The 23579-nt window shown below is 34.1% G+C and overlaps 7 protein-coding genes across 10 annotated transcripts; 5 read left to right on the forward strand and 2 right to left on the reverse strand.

Annotated features, from left to right (window-relative positions):
- The first annotated feature begins 1790 nt into the window (after nt 1-1790).
- ngp-1 (Nucleolar GTP-binding protein 2) lies at nt 1791-5691 on the forward strand. Of its 2 annotated transcripts, NM_059874.6 has the most exons (10): nt 1793-1928; nt 1973-2060; nt 2107-2201; nt 2254-2387; nt 2533-2631; nt 2848-3051; nt 3654-3758; nt 3997-4707; nt 5041-5352; nt 5424-5691. In NM_059874.6, the coding sequence occupies exons 1-10, from the start codon at nt 1814-1816 to the stop codon at nt 5514-5516; spliced, it is 1956 nt and encodes a 651-aa protein (NP_492275.2). In that variant the 5' UTR covers nt 1793-1813; the 3' UTR covers nt 5517-5691. The 2 variants fall into 2 exon arrangements, with proteins under 2 accessions (NP_001379024.1, NP_492275.2); NM_001392677.1 differs by having other exon boundaries at nt 1791-2060; nt 5424-5689.
- Nucleotides 5692-5982: 291 nt separating this feature from the next.
- nepr-1 lies at nt 5983-7576 on the forward strand. 2 transcript variants are annotated; one of them, NM_059876.7, is made up of 5 exons: nt 5983-6122; nt 6196-6267; nt 6324-6385; nt 6441-6574; nt 7132-7576. In NM_059876.7, exons 1-5 carry the CDS (start codon nt 6071-6073, stop codon nt 7232-7234), a joined length of 423 nt encoding a protein of 140 aa, NP_492277.1. In that variant the 5' UTR covers nt 5983-6070; the 3' UTR covers nt 7235-7576. The 2 variants fall into 2 exon arrangements, with proteins under 2 accessions (NP_492277.1, NP_001122519.1); NM_001129047.7 differs by having other exon boundaries at nt 6435-6574; nt 7132-7570.
- An 860-nt stretch (nt 7577-8436) lies between these two features.
- Nucleotides 8437-11004, forward strand: T19A6.4 (Transmembrane protein 144). Its single transcript, NM_059877.6, has 8 exons — nt 8437-8566; nt 8924-9046; nt 9089-9269; nt 9318-9420; nt 9477-9550; nt 9755-9940; nt 10293-10485; nt 10808-11004. The coding sequence occupies exons 1-8, from the start codon at nt 8479-8481 to the stop codon at nt 10892-10894; spliced, it is 1035 nt and encodes a 344-aa protein (NP_492278.2). The 5' UTR covers nt 8437-8478; the 3' UTR covers nt 10895-11004.
- Nucleotides 11005-11611: 607 nt separating this feature from the next.
- On the reverse strand, nt 11612-13033 carry F02E9.3 (Suppressor protein SRP40-like; the record flags this gene model as incomplete). Its single annotated transcript, NM_059878.3, has 4 exons — nt 12563-13033; nt 12111-12200; nt 11972-12068; nt 11612-11926 (listed from the first exon to the last, which is right to left on the reverse strand). The coding sequence occupies exons 1-4, from the start codon at nt 13018-13020 to the stop codon at nt 11612-11614; spliced, it is 960 nt and encodes a 319-aa protein (NP_492279.2). The 5' UTR covers nt 13021-13033.
- An 859-nt stretch (nt 13034-13892) lies between these two features.
- F02E9.1 (Vacuolar ATPase assembly protein VMA22) lies at nt 13893-14710 on the forward strand. The gene is made up of 5 exons (NM_059879.2): nt 13893-14076; nt 14127-14195; nt 14248-14332; nt 14387-14539; nt 14583-14710. The coding sequence occupies exons 1-5, from the start codon at nt 13991-13993 to the stop codon at nt 14652-14654; spliced, it is 465 nt and encodes a 154-aa protein (NP_492280.1). The 5' UTR covers nt 13893-13990; the 3' UTR covers nt 14655-14710.
- lin-28 lies at nt 14695-17869 on the reverse strand. 2 transcript variants are annotated; one of them, NM_059880.7, is made up of 3 exons: nt 16749-16985; nt 16199-16405; nt 14695-15561 (listed from the first exon to the last, which is right to left on the reverse strand). In NM_059880.7, the coding sequence occupies exons 1-3, from the start codon at nt 16794-16796 to the stop codon at nt 15226-15228; spliced, it is 591 nt and encodes a 196-aa protein (NP_492281.2). In that variant the 5' UTR covers nt 16797-16985; the 3' UTR covers nt 14695-15225. The 2 variants fall into 2 exon arrangements, with proteins under 2 accessions (NP_492281.2, NP_001021085.1); NM_001025914.6 differs by lacking the exon at nt 16749-16985 and adding an exon at nt 17728-17869 and having other exon boundaries at nt 14697-15561.
- A 1617-nt stretch (nt 17870-19486) lies between these two features.
- Nucleotides 19487-23262, forward strand: F02E9.7 (Tartrate-resistant acid phosphatase type 5). Its single transcript, NM_001383473.1, has 9 exons — nt 19487-19563; nt 20320-20431; nt 21036-21126; nt 21589-21690; nt 21734-21885; nt 21946-22295; nt 22572-22719; nt 22766-22887; nt 22932-23262. Exons 2-9 carry the CDS (start codon nt 20357-20359, stop codon nt 23149-23151), a joined length of 1260 nt encoding a protein of 419 aa, NP_001370018.1. The 5' UTR covers nt 19487-19563; nt 20320-20356; the 3' UTR covers nt 23152-23262.
- Nucleotides 23263-23579: the final 317 nt, after the last annotated feature.

Below are 23579 nucleotides of genomic sequence, written 5' to 3' on the forward strand. Positions count from 1 at the left end.
ATACGAAAACCAACAATTATTTAGCTAAAACATTAGAAATTGAGAAGACGCCATTTGTTGTGGCATTTTAACAGTTGATTTTAGGATACATTCTATAGATTGCGCGTATATTTTTTTGAAAGCATTGAAAAATTAGAAAAGTTCTGTAGTATTCCATGATCACTTAAAGTTCAACAAAATTTTCATTTAGTTCTCAACCAAGTTACTTTTTTTCATCATAGAACTTGCTTTCCTACCTAACCTTTTTCAATTTTTCTGTTCCCTGACATATTGAAAGTCTTTTCCTTTGTTTTTGTCAATTCTCAAACAAAAAAGTTCAAAACCAGCGCCAGGGGAGCATTTTGATGCTCCCTTAAAAAAGTGTGATTTTTGCTGAAGATACCAGCCACTTTTTCTAGTGTTTTCTCCGTATAATACTGGAGAAAAAAAGAAGTATATTGTTTCCTTTCTTCTCTTGTTTTGTAACGTAACGAACGCGAAGAGAAAAAACGTAAAGATTGCTAATAAAGGGGCGTGTGATGACGAATAGAACGGAGCGGTTACTATCGAAGTTTTTTGAAAACATAAGTTTATAGTATTGTTGAAGGCTAATGGAATCCGATCGTTATACATAAAAAATTGTTTTTCTGCTTCTATGAATATCAAATGTTAGTTTGTTTCTTGAGTAATGGAGGGGGAAAGCCGAGAAAGACAATAGAGTTCATGTTTTCTTTCCGGAGAAATTAACAAGACGAAGGAGGTGCGTCGGGCCCGATCGAGCATAAACGAAAAGTTACAACATTGTTTCTTAAGTTAATAAAGTTAAGATTTTTTAAATTTGGTTCAGAGTTGAACATAAGTTTAGTCTAAGGAAATAAAGAAGCAGGAAGAGTTAAACTAATTTTCGTTGCCGGTCGAAATATTGATTTCACGATTTCGACCACCTTATCCAAATATTTGCATAAGACTTGACTCATAGGCTCGTAGATCGGGCGGAGGACGAACAAGGAAATTGTGCGCAACGTAAGTAAGTACAACATAGTTTTTGACGCCAAAAGAACACACGAGCTGCTGCTGCAGTAGCCTATCCGGAGGAGCCGGAGCCAATGAGAGACACGAAATGTGACATATCGAAGCAAGGAAAAGAAAAAGAAGACGTCCTTCTGTCAGGAGGCGACGGGAAACAAAATATATGGACTGGGGGACACTGCTAGCTTCTAACGAAATAGAATAGTGGCCTGGGCACAAGAAACATTTTAGGAGATGGGGACTGGGGTGTTTCCTCCATCAGGAAACAAAGTGTTTTTAAACCTCGTTGGGTCAACCACCCATCTTTCGTTAGAATTAGCAATGCATATTTCGAAAGTTCCGTAGAAAATATTTTCAAAAAAAAATGGAATTTCGTAACCTTCCTCAGGTCTAGATAACAATTTAAAAGTTTAAACTTATTTTCTCAAACGAACTTATTTGTGCGGCGAATTTTCTGATTTTTTTGAAGTCTAGATAAAAGAAAACATCATAAAATTGAACCTATATAAAGTAAATTCTAATTTTTCCGTAATCCCATGTGGTTACTTTTGATAACAAAGAAAACAGAATAGAAAGATGTGTCGAAGACTGGTGTTTTGTTCATCGTTTCTTTCTCTGCTGCTCGTTTTCCATCGTATCTCATAAAAATTATGGTTTTCGGAGCGATTTGTTTGCGTTTCTTTTTTGTTTCCTTTTTCTCCCTCTTCTTTGTCTCTTTTCATTCTTCATTTTCTGAAAACGTTCTCATCTTGTCACTTTTTCTTTGAATTATCGATTATTACAGGGTAACACAAATTCATCCGAAATGGTTAAAGCCAGAAAGGAGGGAAAAGTCAGCAAAAAGCTGAAACAAAAGCCAGATTATGGACCGGTGAAGAACAGACATACGTTCCGTGGTTCAAACCACTCAATGAATCCAGGTTGGAATTATTAAATTAAAAACTAATTTTAATAAAATTTTCAGATCGAAAACCTGATGCAAAAGATAAAAGTCAACGTTCCAAAGCGACTATCAATCGTCTTCGTATGTACAAGAGTTTCAAACCAATCAGGTAATTTATTTATTACTTTGAAAATTTACCTTTTTCATAACTGCAGGGATTCGAAAGGAAAAATTCTGAAAGCCGCCCCGTTCCAGGATACTCTAGCTTCAGGAACTCAAGCTAGAATTGAGCCAAACAGAAAATGGTTCGGTAAGTTTGTTTGAAAGTTTGAATAAGTTTAGAATTATTAAAATAATTATAGGAAACACGAGAATCATTGGGCAAGAACAACTACAAAAATTTCAAGCAAACCTCGGAAAAGTGCTGAGCGATCCGTTTCAAGTGGTTATGAAACAGACCAAGCTGCCGATTAGTCTGCTTCAAGAGAAGGCAAAGGTTTGTTCAAATTAATTACTGATTCGAACCGCCACAAAACATTTTTTCATTTGAAGTTTAATACAGCAAAAATGTTTGATAGCTGGGTTCTCGTTTTGAAAAAAACTGTATCTACCTTTAAATTTTAAAAATTATTTATTTTCAGACGCAAAGAGTACATGTGACTGAAACAGAAAGTTTCGAATATACTTTCGGAAAGAAGTCGTTGAGAAAGAAGGCCAAGCTGACTGAGGCTTCACTTGAGGTTTGTTTCTTCTTTAAAGTTAAAGTTATCCATCATGTATAATATTTTAATAGGTTGTAGTAAAGATGAATTAGCATAGAAACTTATGGGGTTATTCAAGTAATTGAGCAAAATGTATTTATATACTTGAATACAGTTGTGACGTAATTTTTCTACACTTTTTAATTTTCCGACACTACTTGAATAACCCCATTAGAGTAAATACACATCTTACAGGAAATGAGCAAAAGCGCCGAAGATCGCGATGTGAAGTACAAGCCAGAGCTTGATCTGAGCAGAGAAAAGGAGCTTGGAGATCGCCCAGAAAACATGAATCCATTGTTCCGTGCTGGACAGAGTAACAGAGTTTGGGGAGAGCTCTACAAGGTTATTGACTCGTCTGATGTCGTTGTTCAAGTCGTTGATGCCAGAGATCCAATGGTAAGGAAATTAGATAAATTGGAGATTTTTCACAGAAATAAAGGTTATGAGGCTAACTTTAAACCATTTATAGAAGTTTCCAATTTTTTACGATTTTACCAAATTTTCAAATATTCAACGCAAAAGTTTCAAAAACTACGGCACTCATGAGTACAAAAAAGTCACTGAGAAAGCGTTAATCGTGGTATATTCTTGTCTGCCAACTTAGAAAGAAGGCACATAACGTTCGTTCACAAGTTTAGTGTTTTTCCTGCTTTTTTTCGCCTCTTGTTCTTCTTTTTTTCTCCCCCACTTCATCTCCGTTTTAGTCGTCCTTTCTCTTTGTGAGCCAGCGTGCACAACAAAAAATATGAAAAAGAAAGAAAAAAACAAGAGAAAGCTTGTTTGTACTGATGAATTCTGAAATTTTATTTTTTCGTTATCGCCACCGCTAGGTGAGTGCAGGACGCAAAAATCATCGTATTTCATAGAGAAATTTAAAAAGAAAAAAGTGGCAATAAAAGTTTTACGACTTCTCCGTTTTCTTTTGCTGATATAGAAAATGTTGCCATTATGCAGAGTATTTTAAGGAAAAAAAATCGGAAACAACATAATTTTTTCAGGGAACTCGTTGTCGACACGTCGAGGAGTTTTTGAGAAAGGAAAAGCCTCACAAGCATCTTGTAACTGTTATCAATAAGGTCGATCTTGTTCCAACTTGGGTTACGGTGAGTTCATTTCACAATTAGGAAAAAGTTCCGAAAAAATTTTAAGCGAATTTTTTTTTCGAAATTTAAAAAGTATTTGCGCCAAAAATATGGGCTATTTTTCGAAATATCGGAAAAACAAAAAATCATGTTTTTGAAGTAAACGACAGACTAGCAGATTTTTTGCTCACTTTTGTTCGAAGAAAACTTTTAAAAAAAGAAACATCTTTAACCGCAACCATAACTAATTTAATTTCAGAGAAAATGGATCGGAGAATTGTCAAAAGAAATGCCTACAATTGCCTTCCATGCTTCAATCAATAACTCATTTGGAAAAGGAGCAGTTATCAATCTTCTTCGTCAATTTGCAAAACTTCATCCAGACCGTCCACAGATCAGTGTCGGTTTTATCGGATATCCGAATGTCGGAAAATCGTCACTTGTGAATACACTCCGCAAGAAAAAAGTGTGCAAAACAGCTCCGATTGCTGGAGAAACCAAAGTTTGGCAATATGTCATGTTGATGCGTAGAATCTATTTGATTGACTCTCCAGGAGTTGTCTATCCACAAGGAGATTCAGAGACACAGATTATTCTGAAAGGAGTTGTTCGTGTCGAAAATGTCAAGGATCCGGAGAATCATGTTCAAGGAGTCTTAGATCGATGCAAACCGGAACATCTTCGCCGTCAATACGGTATTCCAGAATTCACAGATGTTGACGATTTTCTCACGAAGATTGCTATCAAACAAGGACGTTTGTTGAAAGGAGGAGATCCTGATATTGTTGCAGTTTCTAAAGTTGTGCTCAATGAGTTCCAGAGAGGAAAGCTTCCATACTTTGTACCTCCGCCAGGATGTGAAGAGCGAGCTAAAAAGGACTTTTCTCAAGCACCAATCAATGAAATGTGCGCTGATGACGATGAGCAATTGCCTTTGGATGCTCAACTCGAGCTTGATGATGTGGCAAGAGTGAGTTTTTTTTTAAATAACTGTGAAGCTTGAATAAGTATATTACTTCAAAAATCCTAAATTCAGATATGCCATAATAGAAAATCAGAAAAAAATCGAGGAAGACTGAAAACTCCAAGTAAAAACTCGAATTTTCAAAACTCGCTAAATTACCTGTTTGAATTCCCTCCTGCAAGAAATTCGAACTGGAAATTTAGCCAAAAAAAAGTGTTTTTCAAGTTGTATTCCCCGATTTTTCGTTTTTCTTTTCTGATATTTCTGAAATTAAGACAATTTTAAATTTTTTGAAGCAAAAATCCACCTGTAATACCAAAGTACAATATTTTTTTTCAGAATGGAGGTCCAGATGAGGATGATGACGAAGCAATTGACGATGAAGAACAGGAAGAACTGACAGAAATTGGATCAACCTGTTCTGGACTCACAGATCTTTCTGGAATCAGTGATTTGGCTGGAGACTTGTCAGATGCTGATGATGTGGCCGATGATGATGAAAAGCCATCGTCCAGTGATTCTAAGACAAAGAAATCAAAGACTGATGTGGCGAGCGTACGAACACGTGGAAAGCGTGGAGGAAAGAAGGCGAATAAGGCTAAATTATCCGGAAAGACTATCGTTCAGGCCGCGTCGGAAAAGAAGGACAAGGTAACAATAATTGTTTGATGCATTAATTTCAAAGTTTTTCAATGGTAAAATATTAAATTTTCAAATTCTAGAGCGTCGTCGAATTCGCGAAACCAGGAGCCACAAAGACTAACATGTGGAGAAAGAAGTTGGAGAAAAGACGAAAGGTCAAGCATCAGAAATAGATGACTTCATTGTTTTTTTTTGTTAATCCCTTTTATTGTTAAAGTTTTTTTTTTCTGTTTTAATTTTTCGTTTCATTTTATCATTATTGTTGACTACTGTTTCCCGTTCTGTAAACCATTTTCTGATAACTTGTTCAAAATACGTTCACCACTTCAATGAAGAAATTTTGTTGTCAATTTTTATGGATTTTTTTTTGAATAATTTTCTGGTTTGATCTCCTATTTTGATATTTCTAACACTTTATTGGGTTTTTACAAGACTAACATACTCTTTAGATATTTTAAAAGAACATTGAACGGTGGTTTTGAATATTTGAAACTAGTTCTGATTTTTTGAAAAACGCGTTATGAAAAAATTCCCAAAAATTTATTACTTGGACTTCTCAGAAAATGTCTATGACTTTCAAAAACTACCCGTTCCTAAAAATATTTTTAGTTCTGTGGGAATACATATATATTATTTCAGAAAATCGAGAGAATACTGATTGAGAAGTCGAATTAAAGCCGAACGTTTTTCTGTCCGTATTTAGTTACATCACTAAACAGCACCAGAGATGGCGATTCAGGCCAGAAGAATGCCCGAGGATCCATCGACGGCATGCGAAGGTTAGGAAGAATTTATGTATTTTAGAATTGGAATTGTTGTGAATTTTCAAAGTATTGATTTTAATTTTTCCAGATCTGAAATTCTTTGAAAAACGGCTAACAGAAGTGATCACATATATGGGACCAACATGTACTCGATGGAGAAGTAAGTTGTCTAGCCAATGGAACATGCCTATTTTATGCCTATTTTCACAGTTTCAGTCGCAATCGTCATCTTTGCGGTTCTTGTCGGCGTCATCGGTTCGAAATATTTTGCCAATGAGGTAAGTGTTTAGATAAATCTTGTAAAACTCAAAAACATGAATATTCTAGTTACAGAAAATTGAAATCTTCCAAATTCCGATGATCGACATGTTTCTCACCACTCATCTCGATTTTACTCTCTGCTTTTTCGTCGGTCTTCTCTTGTTTGCCGTGTTTGGTGTTCACAGGAGAATTGTTGCACCCACGATGTGAGTTTAAAGATTTTAGAAGTTTTCTCGGCAAAATTTTGTTTTGAATTTATATTAAAATCGTAGGTTTTTATCTCGAAAAAAGCTAGGCTTATGGCGGAGAAACATTCAGAAAATATATTTATAATTAATATATTGTTGGAAAAGCTATAAAAGACTTCTTTACCAATTTTCAAGCATGTTTCGTCTTTTGAAATTATTTTTAGGTTGTAATGTTGAATATGATTTTTTTTCGCTCGATTATTAATTTAATTGCAACAATTTCGGAATAAAAATCATTAAAAAGCACCGGAGAACATAACGAAAATTTCTTGAAAATTCCCTGAAAATTTCTGAAATTGGTGAATCTAATTGAAAACGCCTAAATTGACGTTTTACCGCCAAATTCCTAATGAGACCCATAGTTTGGGGGCGGAGCTTTTTCACGTCGATTTCGGAAAGTAGCGTCCCCATAGTACAAAACTCAAGTATTTTAAAATTTCTTTTCCGAATTTATCTGCTCACAAAACCGCTCAGACATTACCTTTCCAATAAAAATACAAATGCAATACTTTCAGTGTTGCTCGCCGATGTCGTGATGCTCTGTCTCCATTCAGTCTGAGTTGTGATCATAACGGGAAACTCATTGTGAAGCCAGCAGTTCGTAATTCTGCTCCATAATACTATCGAGGTGTACACCCAAGATTCTCTTTCATTAAAAAATAATTGATCTTGGTGAGGTTTTCCTCCCGTAGTTTGATTATTTTTGCCACCGTTTCCTACTTTTCTCTTGTTCCGACTTATATGTGTAAAATATGGTGATTCAAATTGTATTTATTTTTCCTATTTCCCCGCCCATTCATGGAGTCGTGTTTTTTGTTTGAATTTCGTGACTCGAATAGCTCAAAAAATTCAACTTTTCTTAGAAACAGCCGAATTTACAACGGTGCTATTGTATTCATTCATGTTTCTGGAGATCTAAGTAATATTGTTTTTTATCAGTAAATTTTTATAAAAACTCGTTGTCTTTTTGGGGAGATTAGCACGAAACACTGATTTTTTTCAAATTATAGGACCTAGGTCCTATAAGTTTGCTATAAGTTCAAATTTTGTATGTATGTTCAATTATTCCGGTACCCCCAAAGGTTCACTATTTCAGACTGTTCTTTGGAAAGTTATTCGGTTTGAAGAGTACGATGGAAAAACATGTTTCGATGAACTTGCGAATAGTAAACTGATGAGTGATTCTGACGAAAAATAAATGAATTATATAGGGAACAAGTAATATTCTTCCATAATTCCAAATGATTGTTCTCTGAAAATGTTGAGAATTGAGGTTGAAAATTTGCAGTCTCTAACCAAAAAATTAGCATAAACCGTTTGAATTCTGGCAAAAACACGAATGGATTGTGCCAGAACAATGTGAAGAAATCGATGGATATTACTAATCAACACACATAATTTATTTACGATTGGTTCATTAAAAACAGCTGTTAGAATTTCAAAAAAACACCGTTCACACATAATATGTCAAGATTGGACCGCCCCTATCTTGGCTGTATGATTTTTTTCAGTTTTTCAAAACGTATTTCATTGTAATTCAAAGTATATATATATATATATACATACTTACTATTTGAGTAAATATTTAAAATATTACTGTATTCAAACAAATGCATTTACTTCAACTTGTTTCTTTTAAAATTTACATTTTCATATACATTGTTCCATGTTTTAATGATTTCAAAACTGTATTTCCACATTCAAAAACTGCGAACTGTGCTCCTATTTCTCTAAGGGTTTATGTAAATAATGTCCTCAAAAGTTTAACCATTTGAACCAGACTCCCTTTTGTCCGCCCTCTATGACATATATTTCCTATTTAATTGAACTTTCAGCCACATTTCAATTGTCGTTTTGTAACCATGATTGTTGGAATTTTGGCATGTCTCACGGCCACTTTTACTCTCGGATCTGTTTTTGCACCTATCAAGAGATTTCCATCAAGTGATGGTGAGTTTTTTACGTTTCTAAAATCCTTTTGGCATTTTATTTCGCACAAAATGATAGTAGGCATGCATTAAGACGGATAAGTCTTATCCTTTATTCTGGAAAATTTGAAGACAAGTTCGAGAACCTGCAATATTTAGAAAAAATTAATTGAAGCAACTTCAAAACATAAAAATAAATGGAAAATTTTTTAAGCCACAAATTTTTAAAAAGTTGGTATTTAATGATTATAACACAATAGGAGGGGGTGGAAAACTGTTCCCCCATATATAACTTTCTGTAGAGACTGCATGGGTGCATACTATAGTATTGAGATTCTAGGGTTGTGCTGACAGTGTTTCATCACAAAGAGATTTTCAGGTTTCATGGTTCAATTCTTCATGAGTCTTGGTGGATTCATCACAAGTCTTGCAATCCATGCTTTACTTGGTTTTCCCCCAATTTATCCATTGGCTATGCTTGGAGGAGCTCTGTGGTGTGCAGGTAATCACTTCAATTTTAAAAAGTGAAGAAATAATATTTTAGCAAACGCCTTTGCATTTCTCATAATGAACCGTCTTGGATTAGCAGTTCCAATTCTTATTTGGAGTACTGTATCCTGTTTAACAGGATGGGCAACCACTAGATATGGGTTATTTGGTGTACCGAAAGGTATTCCAAGTTCAGTGATTCTTAATTATATTGGTATTATTGTTCTTGTTGTCGGGTAATATTAAAATCATATGTTGTTTTAAATTTAAATTCATTATTTCAGAAGTTCTTTCTTCCTTTTCATCAAGAGCCACGTCTACATTCCAAAAAAACGAAACAATTCTGAGAGTCTTACGTCGGGAGGAGAAATTCCATCAAAGAAAAGTGTAATATTTCGTGAAATTTAATGTTTGAAATGAAATTAAAATGTGTGAAATTTCAGATGGCAACGCAATCCTCAGAAGAAGATGATATAGTTCAACACCCACATCATGTTTCTCCAATTGTTAGAATAGTGTAAGTTGAATATTCAACTGTAGGGCAAAACTCTTAATGATAAAATGATAACTAAATTTATTAATAAACAATTACAATAATTTATTCGAAGATAATATTTATTTTTTAGTAGCACGAAAACAATTTCAAAAACAGTTTTTCAGATTTTTTTTCGAATTTTATTCAACTCAAAAAAATTATTTGATTCTGTATTAATTTTTGCAGATGCTTCCTTGCAGCAATTTTCAGTGGCCTATTCTATGGAAGCATGTGCACTCCAGTAACATTTATCCAAAATAGGCCAGATTTATACCCAGGTGCACCAACTGAAGGGCTTCCTTATCTATTTTCATTTTTCTGTGGAATCATGCCAATGTCTACTTTCGTATTGGTCATCTATTCTGCAGTCAAGTAAGATATTTTCTTATCCATTTTAATATAAAACTACTGTTGGGTTACTGTAGAAAAACTGACATGAACACACAAAGTTATTAAATAATGATTTTTCAAAAACAACAAGCAAGAAATGCCTTGGTGGCATGCTAAAAAATAGACTATTTATTTTGATTAGAAATAAACATCCGATATAAATGAAGTTTGTCAAAAAAACACAAAATCGAGAATTTTCGATAGAAAGCTAAACCAACATTTTTTCAAAAACAATTTTTAGCGCTTCAACCGCAAACATCCCTCGTGACAATTAACCATAAAAACCTTTCAAACAATTCAACAAAACTTGATAAAATAAAATATAATATTACAGAAAGAACAATCCATCTCTTCCATCATATTTGGTACTTCCATCACTTTTCGGAGGACTTTTATTTGCAATTGGAATGGGAGGATTTTTCATTGGAAATCAAAAACTTTCACAAACAATTTCCTATCCAATCTGTTCATTTGCACCTGGTTTGATTGTCAGTGCATGGAGTGTCCTGTATTTTAAGGAGATTACGGTAAGACCACCGGGAATTATGGAGATTTTTTTCGAAACGGAAAAATGGACTAGGTGCATCTAAAAACTTTTGCCAGAAAATCGGCGCCTTGTGAATAGAAATTGGACTATTTGGACAATTCCGAGAGACATACCCGAACATTTTTTTATTGCTCTATTCCCAAACTGTCGGCAATCGGAAATTACAGTTTCTTGATACTTTTTGAGTTGGACAAGATCCGAAATTGTTTGACAATTTTAACAAAAAGTGAATTAATCATTGTCAACAGTTGGCATTCAGACTGTTGAGAGATTGTGCACTACAATTGTGACTATTTTTCCAGGGAAAACGAAATTTAATTCTACTCGGTATTGCATATGCATTCACACTTGTTGGAGTCATTATGGTAACAGTATCCAAGGATCTTTGATCAATTTTAATCAAACTTGATTCTATTTGTCAATTGATAATCGATTATTTTCCCATAACGAACAGGAAAACAATCGAAATTTCTCACGAATAAACGGTTAAAAACACTTTTTTTCATGGCAGCATTTATTCAATAACTCATCATAAATCAATTGCAACATGAACTTAGTCAGTCTCTTGCTTCTTCTTGTGATCCTTTGACTTCTTTCTTTACTTATCTGATGCTTCAATAGATTTGGAAGAACTATCGATGATGGATGATTTTGCAGAGTTCTGAAATTGCAAATGCGTCAATTTCAGAGTTAGCTGAGAGAAAAGTGGTACAAGTACTGGAGGATAACTGCAGATTTGGAAATATTAAGTGTTCGTCTTGTGAAGAGATGACTTTCTTTCTTTAACTTAACTTAAAACTTTCTAAAACTACAGTGAGAACTACAGTAATCATATTGTACCTCTACAGTGCAGTACCCCTTTCATGGAAGCCCTATGTCTGGGACTCCTTAATAACACATACCTTGCTTTTGCTCGACTTCTTATTTCTCTTTTTCTTTAACGACTTTTCACTTTGATCATTCTCAATCATCTCCTTTTTCTTCTTCTTCGGCTTTTCCCCATTCAAACAAATACTGGCACATTGTACACCATCATTGCAACAATCACAATCGTAAACATTGATACTGAAATTAAACTTATTACAAATTTTTATATTTTTACAAACTTACATTTTTGAATAGATGGTCTTCAAACTAGCCGGCTTTGACTTCTTTTCCTTCTTACTCTTCATACTTTTTCTACTTTTCTTCGAGCTTTTCAAAGATCTTGCAATTTCATCAAGTTGCTTTTTCATAGCACATTGCTTCAACATCAACCGACTTCTCTCACGAGTTCCTGGAGATGAAGCTCCAGGGAAACGAGTTCCAGAACTGACACGTGTCAATTTGATAACTGGAGAAGAATCTTCAGATCCAGTCGGGCTTCTACTTTGATATGTTTTTCTTGATCTTGAAGAAGAATTATTAGCATCTTCTCTCTCCTGAATACTTGATTATTGGAGTTAAAGAAAAACCGTTTGAATTACTTTTTCCATTCTAGCAAACGCACGAGCAGCTTTTCTTGTCGTTTCTCTAGTTTTCTCCGATCGAGCACCAGGGAATACGGTCGGAGCAGTCAATGGGCTGAAAATTAAAATGTTCTATTGTTATGAAATCGGATCTTACATTCCCCGATAATCATAAGCAACGGCCGTCAGAACAGGTGAACTTGTGGTTGTCGATGATTTTTGCGATTTGGAAGATTGTGAAGACGATCTAAAATTTTCAGATTACAATGATTTTTGTTTTCACAAGAGTACGGAGATTTTCCGATATTTCTTTTTATGCTTTATCATTTGTGGTAGAAATCTGATTGAACACGTAGAGGGCGACGTGTAGAAGAATAGAGATATAAGCAGGCAAGTAGGCATACAGTCATGAAAGCAGCTAGGCATGGATCTGAAGAATGCCTGGAGACGTGTCATGTCAGCCTTCCAACGTCTTCCTTCCTACTACGTATCTACATATCTAGCTGCGTACCTACCAATTCCTGCCTGTCTATCTACGTGCCTACATCGCATCAGCCTTCCCACTTGCCTATATCATGCCTGCCCATTCTTAAAAGATCAAAAACTCACAAAATGTCGGTCTTTGCCAAACTGTGCGGACACGTGGTTCCAATTTGGAATCGTTTTCTAATTTTACAGTTTAAAATCTTCAAATCCTCCAAAATCTGCATTGTTTCATCATCCAAATAGTCAGTTTTGTCTTCACGTCTGTTGAATTGACTCCATTTCTTTGATACGTGGATTGCACGTGACGTCATTCGTTTTCCATGTTTCGATGATGACTTCGGTTTGCCTTCTTTTGATTTGCGATCTTTTTTGAGAGTTTTGAGATTCAGAGATGAGTTTCTTGATGGAGGAGACGAAGATGATTTAGATGAACGAAGTGAATCATTAATATTCTTTCCTTCAGGTTTTACTGAAACTCTCAACATTTCCTCTTCCATATCATCATTGGCTCGCTTGTAATAGATTGTGAGACCATCTGGACGACGATCAATACGAGTTGTTGAATGACGTCTTCGAATCATTTTGGACTCACTTATTCGACTTCTGAAAAACTTTTCATGAAATAATGCTTTTGGATTGTTTTTAAATAGTTTTTTGTGGTACTGTAGCGCCAAAATTACGAAAACTTTACACAGCTTAACGCAGTTTAAAAAGCATCAAAATCGGTTTAGATGAAAAGTCTATTTGCTGATAAAATTAAAAGTTTTCAAGTCGATTATCGATATCCTCGTCATTCACTGGTAATCCATATTTCAACTCTAGAGCATCAAGAATACCAAAGCATTTTGTCGTGAGAACCGCTATGTTTGCGTACTAATGGCGTTACCGTATTCCTCCACAGTAGGAACCTATGCCTTCGCCTGCCTCGTGCCTACCAGCAGCCTAGAGCCTTGCTTTCTTTATTCTGATTTTCAACAAAACCAATCGAAATTACTACAACTGTAGCATCAAACACAAAGTTCACGAAGGTATTAAGTATGCAAGTAGGCTTGAAGCAATGCCAACGACGGAAATCTCAAACCCGAAAGAAATCTGATTAAAACTTACGATTTGAGTGCAAATCTTCTCGTTTTGCGATCGCCAACGAAATAACTTATAAGAACTGAATTGTTTTGTTTCTGGATTATTATCTCACACGTAATCTCTCCGACCTTGGGTTTTTATAGAAAAAAATTAATTTAAATACTGGATTTATATACATTTTATTGTTAGCTTCAACTTTTCCAAGATTGTTCAGAAATTTCCGATTATTTAAATTAAATACTCTAGGACAAAATGTTGTGTGACCCATCGACATTTCTAATTTGAATTCCCTCGGTTTTCATTAGCATTGTGCAATAGGGCGCACTTGCTGTTTCAACCAATTTTTGATCGTTCTCTGCTTTTTTCAATCATTTTCTCTTTTTCCTTACTGCTTTACAATAAAAGCGTATATTTCCAGTGATGCCTGCGCAATCAATAAATCAGAAAAATGATTTATACCTCGAAAAAATGGAATTAATCGACAAATTCATCACCCTTCACGATCAACTTCGAAAAGACTTGAACTTGGCAAGTTTGTGTATTTCTAAAGCAAAGTAAGTTTTATTCGTTTCGTAAAATGAATCTTTATCGAGAAATTGTTCAGAACAACGCACGGAATTGGTCTTTTCAGTGTTAATTCTGTCGATACACACGATTTGGAGCCATCTATCAGGTATAAACTACTTTTTTTTGAATTATACTTACTTAAGTGTATTCATTTTTAGATTGGATACGAAAAACGGGAAATTTGTACTTCTCAAAAATTCAGAGAATGAGGAAGAGAAAAACGACAAAAAGAATAAGAAAAAGGTTTTTTGCAATCGTTTTTTGTTCCACAAAAATTTACATTTAAATTTTTTGCAGAAGGACGAGAATAAATCAGAAAAGAAGAATAGCGGAGAATCAGAAGACGTTGAAGAAGCCAAAAAAACATTTTCTGGACAATTCCGTCCGTTTGGGGTTCTTGAGCCGGCTGCTGCAAAGGACGCTCGAAAAATTTATAGAAATTCTATTCAGGTATTGAAAATCTCAGGAATTTAATTTCAAATCCATTTTTCAGACGATTCTCGACCTTGTATCCACCCAACAATCAATTCTTGCCAAATCCCGCCAACTTGTTGAGGATTGTTAAATTGCATGATTCTGTGATAAATATGTATTCAATCAATATAAAAACAAAACTCTCGATTTATTTCAGCGTTCGCCCGCAATAGCGGAACTTACGAGTAGAGATTTTCAGAGAAAATGATGGATTTCAGCAAGAAATACATGAACATGAAAAGACACGAAAGTTAAATATATTATAAGATTTATAGATCCTGAAAACAGGTGCAATCAGTTCTATTTGAAAAAAAAAAGAATCCCTGAGAGTGCAATTTGAGGAGGTAGGTGGTAGTATGGTTTAGAGGGGAAATTTGAGTAAAACAATTGAAAAAAAAACATCAAAATTTGAATAAAAAAAGAGTTAGTGTGTAAGTTAAAGTAACGCATGCAAACTGAGAATTAGATGAGACAGAAAATGAAATAAATATTGGTTTCAAAATAAAATACATTTCAAAAGCTGAAAAACTATCAGAAAGCTCAAAATTATTTCCTAAAATTTTCACATTTAAATTTGGATGTTCAAGAATTTCGAGACAAAATCTATTTGAGACCATATATTCCATTATTTCTCTATCAATATTCTCAGTGTCTAGATGATTCTATTCATCAGAGGAATTACTATTCTTTTCTCTAATATCATCGTCAGATGTAGTCGGTGATGATTTTTCAGCTGCCATTCTCGCAGCTTCTGCTTCCTCTGCGGCAACTTGTTCCGGTCGATGCTTTCGTCGTCTTTCAGGACAGATTGAGCTCACGTGCTCCTCGGATCCACAGGTATAACACACTTTTGCATCGGTTTTTACGTTTGGACAACTTTTCGCCTTGTGAGTCGCAAACTTTCCACATCTGAAGCAACGTAGTGAGACAGCCTTCTTACGACCCAATGGATGAATTCGGCTTCCTTTCAGTCCTTGTCCTTCTACTTCTCCTGATACCTGAAAACTGTATAAAATTGAGTTGGATTTTCAATTTACATTATTATTTTGCTTTAATATTGCACTGGAACAAAAAACTGAGAATGCGCATTGACAACATATCCTGTAGCGAAAACTACAGTAATTTTTTTAATACTACTGTAATTAGCGCTAGTGCCGATTTACGATCTCGAATGAAATTCTTTTCGAATAGTGACAGCGATATTTCTTTTTTATTCTTCGTGTTTTTTTTGCCCCTAAATCGACACAGCTACAATAGTCATTAAAATGATTACTGTAGTTGTCGCTACGAGATATTTTGCGCGTCAAATATGTTGTGCAATACGCATTCTCAGAATTTCGGATTCCCGTATCTCAATAAATTGCGCAAAAATACCATAAGCAAAGTTTCTCTCGCATTCAAAATATAGGTTAAAGCAGCGTTTTTTTTTAGTTTTTAAATATTATTTTTCAAAAATACTGACAAAGATTAAAGAGAATTCGTAAGAACTAATATACTTTCTAATTGACAGAATAGGAAAAGCTTTTATGAATTATGCTTGATTTTTGTCAGGTTTTTTTGATGAAAAAACAAATTTAAAGAACGCTGACCTTTTTTTTAACTTTTGCTGTTAGAAAAAATAAAAATAAAACGAACCGCATAAGCTTCTCTACCTTTTCCATTCGATCGCTCTTGAATGTAGTATGATACACGTTCTCCTTCATCAAGACTCCGAAATCCTTGCATATTGAGATTAGACTGATGAACGAATAGATCTTCACCGGTGATGTCATCGATCACAAAACCATATCCTTTCGACACATTAAACCATTTGCATGAGCCAAAGTATCGAGGTGTTGGTGACTGAAAAAATTAAATTATTTGAAAGGCATTATGACGCAGTTATTAATTGACATCTTCTTTATATAAATTTTTTAATTTACTGAGTTTTCAGTAATATTTCCTCATTTTAACACCATAAATAATCCACTCTCAAAGTATTTAGGTAACTAAATATTTTTTTTAAATTGCTAAACCGTTAAGATATTTTTAATTAAAGCTCTTCTCGTCGCTCCGACTTTTATTTATAAATTACTTTTTTTCCGGTTTTACCCCGAATCGTCACTGGAAATTCGAGACTATTTACAATCGAATCAATAAATAAACAGTGATATTTTTTCAGTTGCAATTTCAATTAGTTACATACCAATTGAGATTTGATGGGCACCGGATTCTCCAAAGCGGCTTCAATCATTGTTCTAATTAGAACTATGTGTTAACTAGAGAATACAACCTATCAAATATACAGAACAACAATACCACACATACAAATAATAATAGTAATGGGTGAGAGAGAGCACAGAGAAAAAAAGAGTGGCGAGGAAACCCAGAGATTCGAGGAAAGGATGAGTGAGCGGTGGAGGAACTGAATTAGAGATCATTTGAAATGTGGAGTGTTCACAGAGAAACCGACAGGAGGGCATTGGGCGAGGAGCTGTGTGCGCGACACTTCTTCTTCTCAGCTGACCTCTCTCTATTTCTCTGAATCTCTGTTTTTATTCCGCGCGGAAGTGTTAGAAAGGAGAGAGATACCGTATACCAAATAATGATTTACGGATGATGGAAGAATGAAATGCACCTGCAGTTAATGGGAAATCGACTCAAACATCTTATGAACATTCTATATCTTTTGTAAGAATGCGTAATTCTAAGAAAACAAGTTTCTACAATTAAAAAAAAAATTTCAAAGTCAGAGTAATTCCAAAATTGTTTGAAACTATCTGTACTATGCTTAAATGGTCGATTATCATCATAAAAAGTGTAACAATGCTAGAAATTTCTCAATAAGATCAAAATTTTAGGAAATGTACCAAATCCTTAACTGACATTTTCGAAATATCAAAAAAAATATTTGGAGTCTTCAACTAAAAACTGTTACAAAAATATTTACCGAAAATTTCTGAAAATCTAAAAATTGGAACACCAGAAACCAAAATAAAACTGTTTCTGGGTTTCGATAGATTCAGTAAGGTTTGATTGAATTGTCAAAGTTAATTTTAGAGTCATTTGCGAAAATGTTTTATAATTAACTATGCTTAAAAATTGAGAATTAAAACTTGGCTTAAACGAAAAATTTTCGGAAATTAGATAATTTTATAATTCTAAACAAAAAACTAAAAACTTACCGGGAGCCTCTCGAAGGAAGGAACTCTCATGTTCTCAGTAAGCCTATTGTCAACTACATCTGGCAGCCTATCTTCAACTTCATCTTGTGGTGAATATCGGTTATTCCCATCATTCCTTCCCTCCGATACTACCGTCGACATCCTGAAAAAGATTTTTAAAATTTTTTTTTGAGAATCGTCACGTATTTAAATAAAGTAATATACATATATGTAGTTCAGTACTTAATTGTGAGATTTTTAATTAAAAGCATTGCTGAACTTCCGATGATGAAATTAAAATTATAGAAAGAAACTATAAATTCAAATAGAAGCAAGATTGGAAAATGTCAAAACTGAACAAACGGATGATGTTGGCACCGCGCCAATCATCTATTGTCCTCAACACAGCGCGCTTGCAGTAGCGTCCATCAACACCCGGTAGCACAGAAACTAGATGGGTTTGTTCATGATACTCAGTCTGGAAACATATATTGGCTACTATCTCGAAAACCGTCACAAAGTCGATTTTGCGATGCATATAAGAAATGACCGCAATGAAATTATCTATCTTTATTTGTGATGAATGTTTGATTTTGTACTTCCCTGCCAAGTTATGCATGTTTGTTCGGTGGAGCGCGTTTGCACCCATCTAGCAACTGAACCACCGTGAACAACTATTTCTACACCATACTAAAAGAAAAATGAACGGAAATAGTATGATAAAAATGGAGAAATGCAGAGAAAAAGAGATGAAAAATGGACGGCATCGGATGGACGAAGGGTCAGGCGCCAGGACAAAAAGTGATCATTGAAAGTGGGGAGAGTGGTAGAGATAAAGAGAAATTATACAAGGGGAGCAGGGCGCCGGAGGGCGATATATCGGAAAAAAGGAATCACTTATTCAGTATCAATAGGAGATGGAAAAGAAATTGGAAAAAGAAATGAGCATGGAACAGTATTTTTTTTTTTTTTGGAACAGTAATTTTATTTCACCTCTACATCTGCATTTGGTTTTTCCAAATTATTCCAAAAGTCCAAATTTCGATTTGAACTAATGTATTATCAGGTTGTTTCCAAGTTAGAAAAAAAGAAATATCAATTTCCAGCTATTCATATTTCTTTCTATAAGACTTGATTAAACCACCCATATTGGATTAAACGTGATGCAGGTGATCTTAGGTGCAGAGGAGAGAATTGTCGAATAAGAAAATGAATTGAAAATTGAATGATATTTAACCGCCGCAAAAAAAGAACTGACAAGCAGATAAGAACGGTGAGAAGAGATGAAGAGAAGCAGAATTTTCAATTTCTTTCTCACCTTCGTTGCAAAGAGGCTTTGAAGTGATGGAATGGAGATAAAAATGAGATGATCTGATATAATCAACAGTTGGTGGATATCTGGTGGCAACGAATGTTTTATGTTATTTTTTCGACGGGAAAGAGATGAGATTCAGAGGTTTTTGATGATTGGTATCTTTTTGATTTCATAGTGCAAAAGATTTTCTGCGGAATCGAAAATAACTTAAAAATTAAAAAAAAAGCTTTTATCAATGATTTTCTAGCTTTTGAAAAATTTAAGTTATAATTAAATACTGGTTTCAAAACCCAGAAACCAAAAGAAAAACGAATATTTTAAATAGTGTTGAAACCGAAACACAAACGCCTTGCACACATCATTTTCTTGTCTCTTCGTTTGTGCCCCGTTTCCTCTCTATTCTTGTTTTCTTTGTATTTCTTCATCTCACACGCTATTTTTCAATGCCAAGGTTTTTTCAACAGAAAAGCGCTCCGAGATGTGATCGGACAGACAGGAATGCTGGATGGGTTTTATGGCAGTAGATATCGAGAAATGTCTTGGTGAGACTTTCGGATAAATATTTCACAATGAAAACACAAATAAATCTTAAATTCAATTAAATAAAACATGTTTGAAATGGAGAAAATCAAGCTCAGAATAAAATTTTCAAAAAGTGAACCATATGCGCTGCGAGACCCAAAGCAAGTGAATTGTTGTGTGCCTTTAAAACTACCGTAACCTGGAAGTTTCAATTATCGATTTGTTTTTTAGAATAATTGTTTATTTTGATTGATTTCTCGTATTCACATTCATTTTTTAAATATATCTCCGATTTTTTTCAATCTTCACACTCTCAATTTCACATCATAGACCAAGCATCAAAATTAAACAAAAAAATTTAGGCCAAAACCCCAAAAAACTCCCCGCAAAACCGTTTCTTCATTTTTTGATCTATAACCCAGACGCAAAGGAGCACGCGTGCTATCTTGCGGTAAGAACAAACATAGTCAGATAAAAAACGAAGTAAAAGAGAAGAAAAGGTGAGAGACGCCGAGAAACAGACATTGTTCGTCATTCTATATTCGCTCAATAACACGCTCACACATCCAGTCGTTATCTTCGGAAAATATCTGGAAAATAGAGAAATCGATGCCCAACTTTTGAAAATACTCATTTAATTGCGGAACGCTTAGTAATTTTTCTCAAATCTAAGAAATTACTCAAAGTTTCGAAATTGTTTGAATTTCCTTCCACCGATGTTTTCCTCAAATTGATAAATAATTGTATAAAAATGAATAAATTTTTATTAATTTCAGGTCAGAGCACCCTCAAGCTTGAAGAGTTTTACCGAAAATGCTGCTTGTTGATGAAAAATTGGAAAAACGCAGTAGCTCGTCATCACTTGATCGATTTCTTCCTGATCTTCCAGTAAGTCTTGCATTTTAAAAAATCAATAACTTAATATAAATATATAAAAATTTCAAGTAATTTTTGCACGATTTAGCTTAAAACATTTTTTTTAATTATTGAAAATCATTGACAATTCGATAAGCTTGCATTTTCTTCCTTCTCAAAATTTTCTCACGATTAAAAACATGAGATAAAAATAAAATAAAATAAAGTTCCGATGAATCATAAACTTCCCAAAAACGACCGATTTGCATAAAAAAAGGGTATCATTTCATGAAGTTTTATCAGTTTATTGTGGTTATTGTTGCCCTCTGAAAAAACATTCAAATTTTATATCAAAAACATATTTTTAAAAACAAAATTTTAATATTCCAACAGATAAAACTAGTAAATCTCGAATTGTTTAAGGCCAAAGAGTAATCCCTTTTTGGAAATATAAGCCTTTTTAATAGGCTTATATTCCAATTCATGACAAATCAGTTCCGCTTGACTATTCTCTTTTTTTAACTGCCTAGTATTGTTTTGAAATTTAAATTTTCTAGAATTTCAGATTACAAATGTTTTTAACACTCAATAAGTTGAATTTCTCAAAAATCTTTTTTTTCAAATAAATTTATTTCAGCAAAAAGTGAAATCTCGACGGAAAATGCGAAAAATCATGTGTTTTGTGGGACTTTTCGGCATTTCGACAATCTTCTTCATTGCAGTCTCCAGTTGGTTTTTCATGAGGGATTTAGGTGGTTTTAGAGTGCACTTCTTACTAAATTATTAATTTTATCCTAATTTTTAAAACTTTTTTGTTAAAATTTAATTTTTTTCTCTCGAAAGAACGAAACATTTTTGTTCTCCGATTTTTAAATTAAATCGAAAAATCGACATCTTTTTTTATAATTCTGAAAATAAATACACATTGGGACTTTTCAACTTCACTCCGAACGAATCCGACTCACTGATTGATTCAGAAGTGGGCGGAGCAGAGTGTCGATTGGTGGTAGATCTCATTTAGAAGAAATGACATTTTAAAAGTTGAATTTTTTGAATTTTTTTTTCCAAAAATTTCTACTTTGTTAGTTTTTTTAGTTCAAAAACCCTCACTAGCACATCTAACCTCACCTACCCGAATTAGCTCTTGACCCAAAATTCAAGTTAAATCTCATTTTATTTTATTTTTTCAGACATTTCATCGTCGGAAGATGTTCCGCTTTATAATGGAAATATTTACGATCCGGAAAGAGATTCAAAAAGTTTTCGAATTTTGTTAGTTGGTGATACAGGAGGTATAAAATGATTTTAGAAAAAAGTGTATCTCTAGTAATTCAGGAATTCCAATATTGGAGACGACTTGGGCACAAAATGAAGTCAAACAGACAATGGCATCATTAGCAGATGAACATAGTGTTCAAATGATATTAAATATGGGTGATAACATATATTTTACGGGACCCACTGATGAATTTGATCCAAGATTCGAGGTTTGTACTTTTTTTTAACCCAAAATTTTAGTAAATCCCTCTAAATTTAAAATATTTCAGTCACGTTTCGAAAATGTCTACACGAATCCGAGTCTACAAGTTCCATGGCTCACAATAGCCGGAAATCATGATCATTTTGGAAATGTGACCGCCGAGATTGAATATACAAAACATAGTAAAAAGTGGTATTTTCCATCACTTTACTATAAGAAATCAGTAGAATTCAATGGTACTTCTATCGATTTTTTAATGATTGATACAATTTCCTTATGTGGAAATACAAAGGATATTCAAAATGCTGGTTTTATTGAAATGTTACGTAATGAATCACATGATCCACGTGGTCCTGTTAATATAACTGCCGCTGAAGAACAATGGGCATGGTTGGAGAATAACTTAGAAGCAAGCAGGTTAGGAATTTTGGATTTTTTCAAAAAATGACCTCGCCACGACCTTTTTGTAAAATAAAAACAGGTATGCACCTTTAAAGTACTGTAATTTTTAACTCTTGTTGCGGAATTTTCATCTATTTTTAAATTGTTATATTCAAGATTAAAAAAAAAGGCGCACATTTTTGCATTCAACAAAATTTAGTCGTGCCGAGACCGTGCATCTTATGCCTGGCCCAGAAATCGGAAGATTTCGCTTCTGGGTAATGGAAATTTATTTTAAAAATCCTCTTTCAGTGCCCAATACCTAATAATTTCTGGTCATTATCCTGTTCATTCTATGTCATCACATGGTCCAACTGACTGTTTACGTCAACGTTTGGATCCACTTTTAAAACGATTTAATGTGAATGCTTACTTCTCAGGACACGACCATTCGTTGCAGGTTTACCTTAGTAATTTTAATTCAAATTACTTTATAAATGTTTCAGCATTTCACTTTTCCCGGGTATGGAGAGCATATAATTAACTATGTTGTGTCTGGAGCAGCTTCTCGAGCAGATGCATCAACGAAGCATATTAAAGAATTCAGTAGGGATACGTTGAAGTTCAAGTGAAGATTGAAAGCATTAAAAAGTAATTTCAACAAACTTTCAGTTATCCGGAAAAATCATGGTTCTCGTGGTCACCAGTTTCGCAGCTCGGATTCCGTAAAGGCGGCTTAATATATGCAGAATTTGGACATTACAATGCTCGACTCGATTTCTTTGACAAAAGAGGAAAACAGCTTTATTCGACGATCATCCCCACACGTGTGATCCCGACGGATACATCGACACGATCAACTGCCTCACCGTTTGTAGAAATAGGAATGTAATTAATTATTTAAGCAGTTGAAATTCAATTTTTTGAATATTTATTGAACTCCCTCATAATTTCATGTATAATATATCTTGAACGGGTTGAAAATAAAAATTTTATTTATTTGTTGGGCTCTAAATTGTAATATTTAAATTATTTTTTGAGCTCCGCCACCTTTTTAAAGGTTATTCAGCGTACTTCGTTAAATTATATTTCCGGAAAATAAATTCTCTGCGTCTCTTAAGCTGTATGCAAACGCGCTCTGAAAGGCAAAAGCGAGAGAGGAGAGGCAGCAGAGAAACGAGCGCCATTTTCAATACTTCACAGGATTTACGAACAAAATGTTCTTTTTTTTGTTAAAATTTCAAAGTGTAACGTTTTTTAATCATACAAACATTTACTAACAATATTCCTATCGAATTTGAAAACTTTGTAACATTAGAA

This window comes from Caenorhabditis elegans, chromosome I (assembly GCF_000002985.6).
Source record: "Caenorhabditis elegans chromosome I".
Lineage (NCBI taxonomy): Eukaryota > Metazoa > Nematoda > Chromadorea > Rhabditida > Rhabditidae > Caenorhabditis > Caenorhabditis elegans.